The sequence below is a fragment of the Nelusetta ayraudi genome, unplaced genomic scaffold (genome assembly GCF_046127955.1).
Source record: "Nelusetta ayraudi isolate G7.1 ecotype Tasmania unplaced genomic scaffold, CSIRO-AGI_Nayr_v1 ptg000084l, whole genome shotgun sequence".
NCBI classification, from domain to species: domain Eukaryota; kingdom Metazoa; phylum Chordata; class Actinopteri; order Tetraodontiformes; family Monacanthidae; genus Nelusetta; species Nelusetta ayraudi.
Window position 1 is genome coordinate 2527996 of NW_027466134.1, and position 15174 is coordinate 2543169.

At 44.5% G+C, this 15174-nt stretch overlaps 1 protein-coding gene across 3 annotated transcripts; it reads right to left on the bottom strand.

Annotated features, from left to right (window-relative positions):
- Nucleotides 1-1767: 1767 nt before the first annotated feature.
- On the bottom strand, nucleotides 1768-14820 carry fxr1 (FMR1 autosomal homolog 1). 3 transcript variants are annotated; one of them, XM_076045633.1, is made up of 18 exons: nucleotides 14673-14820; nucleotides 12807-12859; nucleotides 12596-12689; nucleotides 12412-12483; nucleotides 11045-11193; nucleotides 10787-10880; nucleotides 10542-10658; nucleotides 9899-10069; nucleotides 9444-9522; nucleotides 9072-9187; nucleotides 8881-8967; nucleotides 7426-7675; nucleotides 7076-7169; nucleotides 6291-6403; nucleotides 6007-6207; nucleotides 5174-5251; nucleotides 4270-4346; nucleotides 1768-3395 (listed from the first exon to the last, which is right to left on the bottom strand). In XM_076045633.1, exons 1-18 carry the CDS (start codon nucleotides 14721-14723, stop codon nucleotides 3204-3206), a joined length of 2088 nt encoding a protein of 695 aa, XP_075901748.1. In that variant the 5' UTR covers nucleotides 14724-14820; the 3' UTR covers nucleotides 1768-3203. The 3 variants fall into 3 exon arrangements, with proteins under 3 accessions (XP_075901748.1, XP_075901747.1, XP_075901749.1); XM_076045632.1 differs by having other exon boundaries at nucleotides 8881-8973; XM_076045634.1 differs by lacking the exon at nucleotides 5174-5251.
- Between the last annotated feature and the right edge of the window lie 354 nt (nucleotides 14821-15174).

The following is a 15174-nucleotide window of genomic DNA, read 5'->3' on the forward strand; positions in this document are numbered from 1 at the left end:
AGCTAATTTGCGACACTTGCGAAGGGGGGGGGGCGCGCGACCTGAAGTGCGGCCAAGTACGACTATTGTGTTGCAGTTACACAATATATTCAGGCCGACAAGTTTAAAACTTAACTTGGAGTGACTTTTTGTGGAGGGGGTGTTTTTGAAGAGGTTTGACGATAATGTGTTAGCGTGTGAAATCTAAAATAGACCAGTAAAAGCAAATGTTCAGTTTACACGCTACACTCGCACTTTAATCAGCAACTACTGTGTTACATTCAGCGATTTACCCGACGAAGGTCTTCTACTTGTCACGGCTTGTCAATGACGGCGTGAGGGCGTTCACAGCGTTTTGCATCCATTCGTAGGCCGCGTCGGACCGCGTAAATTAACTTCCGGAAACAAGCAATACTGTTTTCTGATTGGTTGACAGGTCTCCCTCGTCTGCAGCCACTTTTGACACCTTTGGCCAGGGGCGTTGCTAGCCAAGATGTCAAGGGGGTCTTTTTGAGCATCTTGCAAAGATAAATTAAGCAAAAATGTTTTATTGGCAGATAGAAAAATAGAAATGAAATGGTGCTGGTGCTATGAGTGACATGTTATTAATCCATTGTCACAACTCAATTACTTTTTAGATTATTTCACGATAATTTCACATGAAATATTGTTTATCCAGGTTTCCAATTAGTTGTATTTTGAATACTTTGGCAACTTTTTGCATTGCTTTTGGACAGGTCATGAACAGACGCTCGTTTTTCAGAGGGATCCACTGGGACATGTGGAACCAACACCAAGGGAGCCGAACCATTCAGTAAAGGTAACGCAGAAGACATTTCCGCGGCACTGACAGCAATCTTGGAACTAGCAAATCACTAAAAGACGTAATCATCAGATACGGCTGGGTTGGAGGATGTGCTGGTGATCTAGTGATAATAGTTTAATTCATCCATTTCCTATCACAGCTTCTCCTGCAGTTGGGGTCTGGGGGTGATGTTCTGAAGCCTATATCTGATGTCTTGGGAGGAAGGCGGAGCTGTAGATCACAACCTCATAGAGAAAAACGTTCACATGCACTGTGACTACAATAATGTCAAACTTTGGAAGCCATTTTAGCCCACCAATCAAAAAGTTTGCCCAGCCCTGGTCTAAAGAGTCTTTTCTGCTGTGAATTTGTAAAGTGAGGCCACCACTTCTGGCAGCTAAGAAACAGACACACGTGACTTTGAGATCTACATGGAAGATCATTTATTTAAGAACTACAGGCATACAAAACATATTGCACCTCAATCAACCAACAAGAACAATCCTTAAAAAAAAAAAAAAGAAAAAGAAAAAAATACTGTAAATGACAGAAAAAAAAACACTTGGGAAGTCACAACTCTCAGTAGTCCAATTGTGTTGAAAACAAAAAAAAAGCAAAGAAACGCTCAGTATGTTTTAGTGTCCAAAAAAAAAGCGCTTTAGGTTTGTCTGTATTTTTTTTTGTTTAAATACTGTACACATTTTAAATAAATAAACCAAATAAATCTCATTAATTGAACAGTCATGACCAGTTTCACACCAGTCAGTCTGTGGAAGAACCTTGAGAAACAACATCACCGTCATCTGGGCTGTGTTTTCTGGAAACAACTCAACAGCAGCATTGTTTGTCCCTCGGTTCTCAAAGTGGGTATTTTTCCATTTGCAACAACGGCCTTCAGGAAGGCGGACTTAAGAAAAAGTTCTAGAAATTGGGTTGTTTTGTGCATGCTTTTTTTGTCATTACTGATGCAAATGTGTGCGTGCGTGTGTGTGTGTGTGTGTGTGTGTGTGTGTGTGTGTGTGTGTGTGTGTGTGTGTGTGTGTGTGTGTGTGTGTGTGTGTGTGTGACTGAGCAATGGGATGTTTCCAGAAAACCTAGCAGCGATGGCTACATCTCTGTCCAGCAATTAACAGCAACAGGCCAGTTTCCAGACTTAATTACAATCATTTTTTTTAAAACAGAAAAGTTACTGTTTCAGTGCATTGAAAAAAAACAAAACAACAACTATCTTTTTCACTTCCTGACATGCCGTAGTAACATTTTCCTCTATGCCTGAAGTGGTTGCATATTGGCAAAAAAAAACAGAAAGCAGCTAAGGTAGAAGAACTCTTTTAACAGAGATACTTAAAGGAACACCAGACTTCTTTTCCCCCCCGCCCTTCCCTTCCCTCCCCTCCCCCACACTGAAAATAAACACACCTGTTTTGTTTTTTTTGTTTTTAAAAAGATATACCCTCTGAAAGCCTTCCAGTTTCTGTCTGTGTTTTTGCCGACGGGAACTCGGGTGGGGCGTTCGATGGCGGTCGTCAAAAAGAGCACACAGAGCCAGGCAAGGACATGTTGAATCTACTCTCAAGGCACGACAGCTGATCACATGTATGTCAAACATACTTAGGTTTGCTTGTTTAGCTTTTGTTTTATCCCCCCCCCCTATAATCAGCTTTCACTGCGGCACTGCTCCCGTGGAACATTTTTTTTTTTTCACAAACTACTTCAGATGCACGAGGCAACGTGAACAGGTTTCTGTGGAAGCATCTTTCTGAGTTAGTTGACTTTTTTTTTTTTTTTTTTTTTTACATTTTTAAAACCCTGCTATGATATAATATTGACCGATACAAAAAGGAGATGCTGCATTCACACCACTGTATGGGTTTGGGAAGAATCCATGTGGGCGTCTTTGAAAAATACTGCATTCAGTCCAACTTCTGCCTTTATATCTCTGAGAGTGGACTGAACTTTACAGTGAAGCTGTGAGTGTGTGTGTGTGTGTGTGTGTGTGTGTGTGTGTGTGTGTGTGTGCGCGTGTGTGCGCGCGTGTGCGTGTGCGTGCGTGTGCATGTGCGTGTGTGCGTGTGCGTGTGTGTGTGTGTGTGCGGCTATCTTTGGCAAGCTCATACAGGAAGAACTTTTGTTGTTTAAAAGAAGGAAAACAAATCTTTACTGTACTAAAAATTAATGCTTTTGACAGACAATGTGTGTAAAGTCGAAGGTTAAGAGTCAGACCTGTAAATCTTGTGCACTAGAACCAGTTTCAAATACTTTGCAGAGTAAAAAAGAGAAGAAAGAAAAGAACGGTGCTGCTGAGGAACAGCAGGTGATGTATTTAAACATGAGACTTTTAAGGCTGCGCTAGAGAGAAGAATATCAAATGGAGTGCAGCCCCAACGGTTTGAAATATGTGAAACCAGCCTGAGCCGGACTAGGAGAGGCCGTTGACGGAAGATTCCGGGTTGGCGTCCCCCTTGTCGGCTTCCTCGGCGGCAGGTTTGGGGGCGGCGACGGCCTGGTTGCCGATACCATCGCCGTCGCCGTCGCCGCCGCTGTGCTCGGAGCCGTTGGTGGGAGCGTCGGCCGACGCCGACGGCTGCTCGGCGATGGCTTCCACCTGGGCCTGCAGAGAGGAGCGTGCGGGGAAACAACTGTCATCAAGAGTTTCAACAGACGGAGGAGCTTGGTTTTTTTCCTCATCCACTTCCACGGAGTTTGACAGAAGGATATAATTCCACCAAATGGGCGACGCTCCATAATATTTTTTGCATGCTGTGCATCAAGAGACATTTTGCTTTTTTTTTTTCTTATTTGCAAAAACCGACGGGTGGGCAAAGCTTTTTTTTTTGAATCGAGGGCCACGGTGGGTTGTAAAATGTGACGGCCGGGGCCAGAGCAGGAGCAGATGGATGGAGTGTTTCGGTGGCCCACCTCATCGGAGAGAAAAATCTATCATGGGATATGCAGATAACATATCCCTTATATGCTTTAATGTCAACTGAAAATGAACAGCGTTTCAACGACACGTCTGTCTTTGAAGCCCAACAGTATTTAAATGTCTCTTAAAACACTGGGGGGAAAAATGATGACACACAGCTATTTTGTTATTTACTTACTATGATAACAATTTCTTCAAGTTCAGCGGGCCAGATCAAAAAAACCTAACGGGTGGCATATGGCCCCCGGACCGTAGTTTGCCCGTGCCCCCCCCTCCCCCGTGGTATATGTGCTCGGGGTGGTTTTAACCTTTTTCCCAATCAGTGCTAAAAGCCATAAAGGTGCGATGGAGTCGAGAAATTCTTCCAAATTTCTTTGCTTCGAAGACAACAGAGAAAACTCTGCGTGCCTCTGTGGTTGAACATACATTGATGTCCCTCAGTGAGAAAGAAACAGGCATTGGCGAACTTGACTCCAACATCACTACAGCCTGCATAAACAAGAGAGCTATGCAGCTAATGACTTTCGGCCCTTTCACACATCACAACACAAATACTCACCAGATCCTTGGTTTTCTTGCTCTTGGTGGTCTGCCTGCTCTGAGACTCAGGCCTGGATATGTAGTCAGCCACAGTCACTGGACAGAAAAACGCCCACAAACAATTCAATAAACAGATGGCAAGTTGTTTTTACTGACTGGCACAAGGTTCACAAGATACCGACTGACAAGACAACAAAGCGAGCCGTATCATTTGTCAGCAAGTTTCAAGTCAACGGGGCTTTTAAGCGTTGGCGGTTTCCGTGTTCCTCACATGAAGGTATGAAATCTCCACACAGATTTGCAATTAGTACAACTAAGGTCTGCAATCTCAACAGATGACGTGTGCACCATGAAATGGCCGCAACACACACTGTGGAGAAACTGCTTCAAAGTGATTCACAAACGGTTTTAAACCGGAATCACGGCACCGCGGCATCAAGCCGAGGGGCGACGAAGGCTCCATTGCTGAGTTCTGGATTTTATAAGTAAACAGTGAGTTGGGTAAAAAGAAAATCAGCTTTTCATAAGTAAATACTGACTTCGAAAAAAAAAAAAATCAAAAAAAATCTGGATTTTCTATGTAAACAGTGACTTGGAGGGGAAAAACTATGTGAGCATAAAGCACTAAAGGATTAATTTGTCCCTGTTCCATGTGCACAAGTCAAAACAGCTGTTACACAGATGTAAATGGAGTCAGTGTCTTAGTAACTGAGCTCAAGCAGCAAACCAACCGCTCTGGATCATTTTAGTAAGAGCTAGTAGAGCAGAACAGCAATCAGTGACCACTCCGTTAATACCAGGTGAGGCATTTTGCTGCATACGCAGAACGCAACACAGGCACAAAAAGGAATGAAGTCCTCCAAACTTGGTGCAAAGAACCCGAGGCAGGCCGAGCGCAGCAAGACAACACTGGCTGCCGTTACCTGGCTGCCTGCCTTCAGGCAGGCGATCGCGGCGACGTCGACTACGGTTACGATGCTGAGGTTTAGCTTCGGGGTCATCTGGAGGGGGGGGGCAGGAGTCGGTACATCACAACGACTCCATGAAGTCGGGGATTTAGTTGCTTTTAAGTCAGTGGTTCTCAACTGGTGGAGTCTCAGGACGCACATTATCTTCCTCATCGTGAAAGCTTTTTTTATTTGTTCCATAAAAATTAAAAATGAAAACCGTACCCAACTTTCTATCATGCCTGGTACATAAATGATTGAAATGATGGAACTGAACTGTGTGTCATGCAAAATAAATGCCATCCATCCATTTTTAATACCCGCTTGCTCCTGCACTCAGGGTAATAGGGGTCTGCTGAGGCCTCTTCCAGCTGCCATTGGGTGAAGGCAGGGTGACACCCTGGACAGGTCGCCAGTTAATCACAGGGCCACACAGAGATAAACAACCATTCACACTAACACACACACACACACACACCTACAGACAATTGAAAGTTTCCAATTCACCTCACATGCATGTTGTTGGAGTGTGGTAGGAAGCTGGAGAACCCACGCAGACACACGGAGATGTCCAACATTTTCTCTATGAAGGCACTTTTTTAAAAAGGGGGAGACTGCCCACGAAGCCGCGACCCAATGAAAACAGTTGCGAGACCCAAAAGTGGGCTGCAACCCACCAGTTGAGAAACACTGTTTTGAATGACAAGTCTATAGAATTCGATTTTCAACAGAAACCATCTTCCTCTCCACCCAGTTGTCATTGCAGGCTTTTTGACCAGCGTGCGAGGTGAACACGGCCGCTTGCCCACCTGTTCCGTTCTCGCTCATGGACGCGTTGTCCGACTCGCCGTCCATCAGGGTGGCGTCCTCGTCCGTCCGGCGTCGTCGGGACCTCCGGCGGCGGTTGGCGGCCAGGTTGGACTCGCTGGCGTCCGTGTCGGCCGTCTGGTCCGTCTCCGTGTTCGTCTCCAAGGCTCCGTAGGCGTGGTTGTCCGCGGTGCTCCGAGGCCCTGCAGTGAGAGTGCAGTGGAGTCATGCAGCCACATGCTGGCTACTCAGGGAAATGTTACCGTTTAGATGAGTCTTAGTTTACCAGAGCTGTTGGTGTACCCTCCTCTTCCTCTGCCTCGTCCTCCAGGCCCCCCTCGGCCTCTGGTGGGACCGGGCCTCCGGCGGCTGTCTCTCTGAGGGCGCGGACCTCTCTCCCTGCAAGTCAGTCAGCAAGGCAGCCAATCAGACTCTGTGCTCAGACATGTGTCAAAAAATATATGTGTGTGTATATTTAGATATAAATATATATGTATACATATATATACATGCATACACATATATATGTATACATATGTATATATATACATATATGTATACATATACACATATATACACATACATATATATACACACATATATATACACACATATATATACATACATACACATATACACATATACACATACATACATATACATATACATATATATATATACATATAAATATATATATACATACATATACATATAAATATATATATACATATACATACATATATATACATATACATATATATATACATATACATACATATATATACATATACATACATACATATATATATATATGTGTATATATATATATATATACATATACATACATACATACATATACATATATATATACATATACATACATACATACATACATACATACATACATACATACATACATGTATCTTGTGTATACTGTATATTTGTATTTAATTCACTGCTCAGCACTTCTGCTTGGATGATAACAGCATTTCGTTGCTCTGTACTGGTGATGTGTGCAATGCTAGTGAAGTTGAATCTAATCTAATGTCAAGTTTCAAACGGTGACTCCACCTGTCCTCGTCCTCCCCGGCCAGAGACCAGTCGCTGATCTCATCCTTGCGCTCTGAATCAGTCTCGGAGGCGTTGGACTGCTCCGAGTTGGTACCTGGAAGAGGGCGCAGGGTTCGGTCAAGGATGCCAGAGACTTACTCACACATACTGCATAGGACCTTTTAACCCTGAAACTATGGCAACTTAAAAGAGGGGGAAAAAACTTAAAAGAAAGCAGCAACAGGAGTTGTGAGGTGGAATATTCAGCACTGAACCGCTGAGAAAGAATTGTTGTAAGAAAATGTGCCTTTTCATTTTGAATGTCTTCTCTAGTTTCCTAAAGGTTTCATTTCCAATTTAAACATTGCTACCGTATCCGGTGCTGTAGCCCCGACGTCCCCGTCCACGGCCGTTGTAGGAGCGGGTGACGTGCACGGTGGAGGCGGTTGCGTTGCCGTCGTTGCTGTAGCCCCCGCCTCGCTCTCCTCGCTCGCCTCGCTCGCCTCGCTCTCCTCGCTCGCCTCGCTCGCCTCGTTCGCGGTCGGCCGGCCGGTGACCCTGGTTGATCTGCCGCAGCTGGTCGTCAATCTGCATCCTCTCCAGACGCAGCTGCTCCACCTCCTGGGGAAGCACAAGAGGGAACGGTCACGTACACGATGCAACGGAGATATAGTATAATAAAATATATACAGGGGAGGCAGATGAGGCAGAACGAGTGCAGGAAATGTTCTTTGAGAGAAGCGCGTGCGTGATCGCCATACACACATCTACATCACATGCAGCGAGCCTTCTCTTGCTCATTCTGAGTCCTGCTAGGCTGCCTCCCTGTGTAAAATCCACAACCTGCTTCAGCTCTTCCTCGAGCTGTTGGCGCTCCGCAAACAGCTTCACCATATCCTACACACACACACACACACACACACACACACACACACACACACACACACACACACACACACACACACACACACACACACACACACACACACACACACACACACACACACACACACACACACACACACAGCACCATAACGGCACAAGGCATGCAAAGAGCACAGACACACACAGACATTCATGCGATTTGAATGCAAGGTAAAATCTAAAGCAGCAAAATGATTATTTGAGAGATTAACCTCTGGCAATAATCAGAAAAAGCAGAAATGTGGTAAATATTTGTCGTAAATTTGGCTGATTTATCTGTTTTAAAGATGTGGAAATAAACAGCTTAACTTGAAAAGGTTACAAGCCAACAATGGGTTAAAGGCAAAATGATCAGAGGTTCCTCATTCATGCAGCAACGACTGCATGAATGAGGATTTAAGACGGCGAAGTCAAAGGCAAAGAAAGCAGCGCATTCTCCAGGCAGATCACTAAGTTTGTTTTTTTACTGCATGTAAACACGTAGTAAAATGTGATTGAGGGGTCGGAGCAGCAGATGAGCAAGAGATATGCAATTATGCAGCAAAGAAAAACACGATCAATAACTCTAAATATGCACTTTATGAAAGGTGGCTATTTGGAAGAATTGAAATATAAAACATGTTTTAGTTATTTTACACTTTTGTTTCCTACATAATTCCATGTGTGTTCATACGTAGTTTTGATGCCTTCAGTGAGAAACTGCAAAGTCAATGAGTCATGAGAATGAAAGAAAAGACATTCAATTCATAGTGTGTGTCCAAACTTTTGACTGGTAGTGAATATATTTTTAATCTTGGTAGAACAACAGAAATCCAAACTGTTCTATATTCTGAAAAGATGTTTTTTTTTTTTTTTAATCTTAAACTTTCCCAGAGAGACACAGGCACAGCAAGTGTCCTTACGTTCAGGTAGGAGATGTGATACTCCAGCAACACCTGGACGTTGCCAATACTCTCCTTGGTGCCGACAAAGGTAAAAGGGACCATTCCCTGAGTCAACAAAACACAAAGGCACAACAGCACATGTTAGTATAAGTAAGTCGAGAGTTGTGTATTGTCCTTCACCGACACAGGTGTAGCAGTGGCAGGCTTACTTCCTGTCTGGCGGGGGGCTGCTTGCTGTCGTTGTCTCCCTCTATCCGGACCCTCACCACGCCCGACTTGTCCACGATCTCCTGGATGACCTTACCGTTCTTCCCGATCACTTTGCCTTGGGACAGGAAGAGGGAGGGAAGTGAGCGCTCAGAGGAAGATGGCTAACAAAGGCTGTGTCTCCATTACCCCTAGAATTACTCAAAACCTAAATATCGCAATAGAAATACTGGTAATGTTCTGTCTATGAAAAGCGACGTGGACTCATGTAAATAAAAGGCATATAATACCAAGAGTGGCCGGACATGTCGCTAAACGCAACGGTCCAGTTGTCTTGTGAAGCAGTTTCAGTGTTTTCAAAGGCCTCAACATACCAACAAGGTTCCTGGGCACTTGGATGGAGTCTTCCAGAAACTCCAGGTAGTTCCTGGCCTTCTTTACCGCCTCTGCTGACTGAGACAAAGAAACAAAAAAAAAAACCCTGATTAGTTTTTATTTGTTAGAACTCTAGAAAAAAAAAAACTTTAAACAGTCATCAGTGAGCATCAGCAGCGCAGCCGGAGCCGAACGTGCTCGGCGGTCACTTGCAGATAAAGTTGTGTGATATTCTGGCAAACTTCTTTATCAACACGAGAGGATCTGCAATTTTAACTTTATTTTATTTATTTATTTTTATCATAATGTTATTAGTGCATGTTTGTGTTTATTTTGTGGAACCAGAGGGTGGAAGCAACTGACAGTTAAACTGCCTCAATTATACGAAGAGGACCCCATGACATTTACACTCCTACATACTCGCACTATGACCAGACTTCCCACACAACCTCACCTCTCCATAAATCCTGAAGGTGCCAGTCTCCTCGTCCAACTCGATGGCAGTGACACCAGCTACTTTGCGCGCCTGCTGGATGTTGGCACCGTGGCTGCCGATGGCCAGGCCCATCAGGTCGGGCCTCACGACAAACTCTTCCTGGAAGGACGACACCAGCTGCCTGGAGTTCTGCATAAAACAGGGGGGGGGGGGGGCAAGGTGAGACAAAGCACTGACCTGATGATAATGTAAATCTGTTGTAAAATAACTCACTATCTCAGCAAAACTCTCCCACAAAACTATCTTTCCTGCTCCGTTTGCGACAGAACCAGGTGAAGAATCCTCTGTATTTTCAGCGTTTGATTAGCTGGACAGCGACACTAGCTGCGTTTCCATGACCCCTAGAATTGCGCAAAACCTAAATATCGCAATAAAAAAAAAAAACTGGTCATGGAAACACCTCAACTCAAATCTGGCTAATAGGTTTTGGCGCTCTCATGATGTGGATATTCAGACGTATCAACATAGAGGTACACCGCTAAAGTGTCATGGAAACACTTTTTCACATTTACAGGTTAGCTAGCTACTGAAAGGGAGTCTGCCAACCCGTGACGTGGCATTCCACAAAAATCCCATTAGCCGGTCGCTGATACCGACTGACCTCAAGGTGCTTTGTGGCTTCGTGGTTACGTGACATCAGCAGCAGCTTGGTCCTGATGCTGCGCAGGTGCATGTCGCTCAGCAAAGACACGCGCTTTACCGTGGCCTCATTGGTGGACTGCGCGTGCACAGGAAGGGGTGGGAAGAAGAAGAAGAAGAAGAAGAAGAAAGAAAAAAGAAGTTAAAAGCTGCAAGTTGTCACCAAGCACTGTGGATGTTAACTGGATTAAATCACAAGTTTGTTACCACAATCACTAGCTGGCTGGTCTCAGGGCAGTACGAGATGAAACAGGCTCCCACAGCTTTCTTAAATTCCTTGTGGGCGCTCTCGTTCTGGCAGCTGCAAGATGAGGAAGGTGTGCCATTTAGAGATTAGAGGGCGATTACAGCGCTCGGACGCGCGCTGGACTACAGCAACCAACTGTACCGAACGCAAACAAGACGCGCCGATTAAAATTCACACGTAATCAGAAGTTTGGGTCGGAGGGAAAGTTGTGCACGTACGCTTCCTGTAGATCCTGAGGGACAGGGACAGTGCACTTGTGGAAGGAGTTCTTGGTGATGGCCTTGTTGGGGTTGACGGGACGCAGGCGATCGCAGGTCACAATCTCGCTGTACGTGGCGTTACACGCTGCGTATTCTATCACGTAGTACTGAGAAGACAGGCAAGCGCAGTGGTTGCAATCTTTGAAACTTTATTTTCTCCAAGGTCCACGCATAATACGTACAATTGAACTGAAGGCAGCTACCTAAAAAAAACAAGCGACAGTTTAGCAGAAGCAGTAATAGTTTTACAGCAACGTCATCACATGATTCACAGTGATGTAACCGGCTGTTAATGTGAGAAGTGAATGGCACTGCACTCTCGGCTGACGGTGTCAAATGCTTAAAAACTCCACTGTGTCTCAATCCACAGCAGTTTGATGATAGCAGGTGAGAGAAAGAGCTGTTGTGTGGCTTTGAAGGAAAAAAACAATGACAATCTATTGAAGGGATGATGCATGGACATATGGACATAGGAATCATTTGCGAGCGAGCCAGTTTGCTATTTACAGGTTCAGTGTGAACATTTTTGTTTAAGGAAATCCGGAATTTAAGGAAGCCTGCCTGACAGCATCTCTCGTATTCAGGGCACCGTCAGCCGGGCTTCCTTCAAAAATAGTGGTGAAAGATGGCATTTAACTGGGAGCAAGACCCTTATTGCGCTATGTATATTCTAACACATATATGTGTACTTTACGGCGTAGCTTGTTACAGTGGTGCGGCTAACCAAAGTAAAGTAAAAACTCTGCCGATGCTGAGAAACTAGTCCCTTAGAAAGTAGTGCAATCATTGCGATGGAGAGGTAGTTTTATATTTCTAACCTTATTCTAACAACACAGACAATGACATTGATAGTCTGGAGTTATAATTTATTTATGGGTAAGGTTGTTTTTTGGGCAGGCTAGTAGAAAGCATTGACTTGCACTAGCCTAGCACCAGTGAACTCTGCCAAACGAAGGGAGTGGATGCAAGGTGTTGAAATGGATAAATAGCTCACAGGCTGACTTGGAAATTAGGTCCAAAGTCAACATCTGAACCACCCCTTCAAGTTATGACTTACTTGAAAGTTTACACACTTTCAATATGACAGTTGCACATTTAGAAAAGACACAGCTGCACTTCTAAGATTAATCAATGCCTTTAATTCAAATCAAGTCTTGAATATTTTGCACATTTTCACATCCTAACAAGCTCACAAAAAAACTATTTATAAACTTAAAACATAAAAACTCCAAATAAAAACATGTTTTAAACTCGCTCTACAGCGCAGTGGGAATTCATCGTTGCTTCAAGCCAAGAGATTGATGCAGGATATGAACGTCACTCACGTCTCCCTTCATCATGCGGACTTTAGCAAGCCACCATCCGCAAGGCTCTTGATCGTTGGCTCTGGAGAAGATCTGGCAAGAGGTAAACACAGAAGCACAGACAGACATGGATTAAGGTTGGTGGTGGTGGCGGTGGTGGTGGTGGGGTGAGTGTGACATCAGGTACGGAACACACGCCTCTCACCTCCACGTCTTCGCCCTCTCCAATCTCCTTCTTCTCATCGGCGGGTGGAGGCAACCGGACATCACTGAAGGGCACCTGGCGCTCTGGCTGCCAACTGGGAAGAAAGTGATGGTTTGACATTTCGCTCTGACTGAAGCCCATCATTTGTTTTGGATACTGATATTTCTTTTTTTTAACACGGGCTGGTTGGTTTAGTGTTGGAAAAACTCACTTGTTCTCAAAGGCAACGGTGAGAGAGTCACTGTGGATGTCTTTGACAAAGCCCTGCAGGGGACACGCACACACGCACACACTTACTTTAGTATATCTACGTGACAGCTGAGAGAAACTAAGAGCCTCCAATTTTAGTTCCACATTCTGAGCTATTCCATGAGCAAGTTCTTCCAGTCAAAAGTATGGCCACACCTTGCCATGCAAGGCTTTTTCTCTATCTTTTTTAAACTTTCTACACTGCAGATACATACTGAAGACATCAAATATATGAGCAAGATATGCAGAATTATGTAGCAAGGAAACATATGTTCAATGAATGACCCTAAATATTTATTTTGAAGAATCTAAATTCTAAAACTTGTGTGAGTTATTTCAAATTTTTGTTTGTTTTCACCACAATTCCACGTGTTCATTCATAGTTTTGATGCCTTCAGTGAGAATCTACAGTGTAAATAGTTATGACAATGAAAAATCCTTAAATGAGAGGTTGTGTCCAAACGTCTGTGTACATAACACAGAACGGAACCGTCTCCAAGCCATTTAGAATAAATTGAGTTTCACAAACTGCAGTAAGAAGCTCGGCTCAGGACTTCAAGAATTCCTCGTTCGTGCTTGATCATGTCTGCACTTTGTCACCTCTGGAATCTTTCAAAGAGACATGTTTTGAACATTCCACCAGATTGCCAAGATGTGTTTAACATACCAACAACATAGCAACAAGGAGTCAGAACAGAACGGCGGCCTTTTTCTCACTCGTGTCCAAGGCTGTTACGGGCACAAAACTACTGATCCGACACAAAAGTCCAACTTTTTTTTTCCCTGCCTGCTGTCTCAAACCTTCGCAGGATCAGTCACTATTTCTGAAATACTGCTTTGTTTTCCAACAGGACAGCAGTATTTACGTTCTCCTTTCATTGAGAACGCATGTCAACCGAATCACTGCATCTGTGTCGCATAATTCCACAGTTCTGGCGGCAGCCAGCTCAAAACAAAGCCAGTTACAAAACCCAAGTTGGATAAACAGGTTAAAGCAGGAGGAGGGCGGGGAAAACAATTAAGGTGAGTAACACAGAGGCTTTGGAAAGAAATGAGCCCACAATGGAGAGGAAGGGAGGGAGGGTAGGAGGAGGGGGAACACTTCGAAAAGATCTCAAATTGTGGACAGAGTTGTCGCAGGCAGCAAGTCTAGAAATAGCTTTTAAGTCTCTGGTATCAGTGACCCAGGCTCCCGACATGCCAGCTGGTCGGGACTGACGACAACAGCTGGCTCACACATGTAAAAAATAGCTTGGGCATGATGAGGTATCAAGTCGATGGGCAGATACACTTCAACGAGTAGCCACGGTGTATAAAAAGCTGGCTAGAAAAGTACAGCCCCTGTATACACATCGACTCTTGACACATTAAACTTCTCTATGAAGCGAACAGACAGTAGTCTGCCCCCCACTGACGCCACCATCCATCCACAGTTCCCCCAAAGCCGCATCTCTTGACGTCAACAGATGGGGAGGGGGGACTAGCAAGTTAGCTCACTTTTTTAGCTCGAAGACGAAACAAATCGACACCGCACCGAACAAATAACAGCGTTCGGCTGTGAAACGGTCGAACAGCCGCCGACGGGACGACGCTTTGGACGTTATGAACACGACACCACGTCGCCCATATAACAGTGACGGGTTTGAAAGGAGTTGAAACGATGCTTAGCTTAGCCGGCTAATTTTAGCGAGAGCTAATGGTGAGCAGTCAGTCAGTCAGTGGTTCCCCCGATCAGTCGCAAACCGCTGCCGCAGTCTACTGACACGCCAGCGCGTCATGTCGCAGTATGTTGTTTTTCGTGTTTCCGAATAGATACGCCGGTATTTACCTTGTAATAAGCCCCGTTGGAGCCATGGACCTCCACCACCAGTTCTTCCATATTGGACACGCAAAGGATGTTGGGACGACAGGTGTTCCTTAAAGCATCACGAGTGACGTTAGCTGAGAGGTAAAGCAGGGCAGGGCTGTGCTCGCTCCTAACTTGGTACATTTCACAAGAAAATCTTGACAATATTTCACTTATTCAACAAAGTGTCGCTTAACCCTTAGCAAAACATCAGAATCTGTTATTTACAATTGTGGGTGGACATTAAACAAACTTTGTGCAGTTGCATTATCCGTGTAACTGCACAAAGTGCTACTATTCGCTTTAAACCTCTAGTTACGAGTTTGAGTAAAATCAAATAAGTCAAATTCAGTTCATTAAGAGTTGATCAGGCAATAGACTTTGAATTGTGATCATAAATGGGGAATTGTAAACATTTGCCAGACAGGAAGAAGATGCACGTGACAACACATCATCTACTGTGGCCGACATGGGGTAGTTCTAC

What these genes read in the sequence shown, in the direction of transcription:
- fxr1 (XM_076045632.1), bottom strand. Translation starts at nt 14,723, where the DNA reads ATGGAAGAACTGGTGGTGGAGGTCCATGGCTCCAACGGGGCTTATTAC. An exon ending in ACCGTTGCCTTTGAGAACAA is followed by an intron (nt 12,690 to 12,806) that starts GTGAGTTTTTCC and finishes CTTTCTTCCCAG; the next exon opens with TTGGCAGCCAGAGCGCCAGG. An exon ending in AGCCCCCCGCCAGACAGGAA is followed by an intron (nt 8,974 to 9,071) that starts GTAAGCCTGCCA and finishes TGTGTTTTGTTG; the next exon opens with ACTCAGGGAATGGTCCCTTT.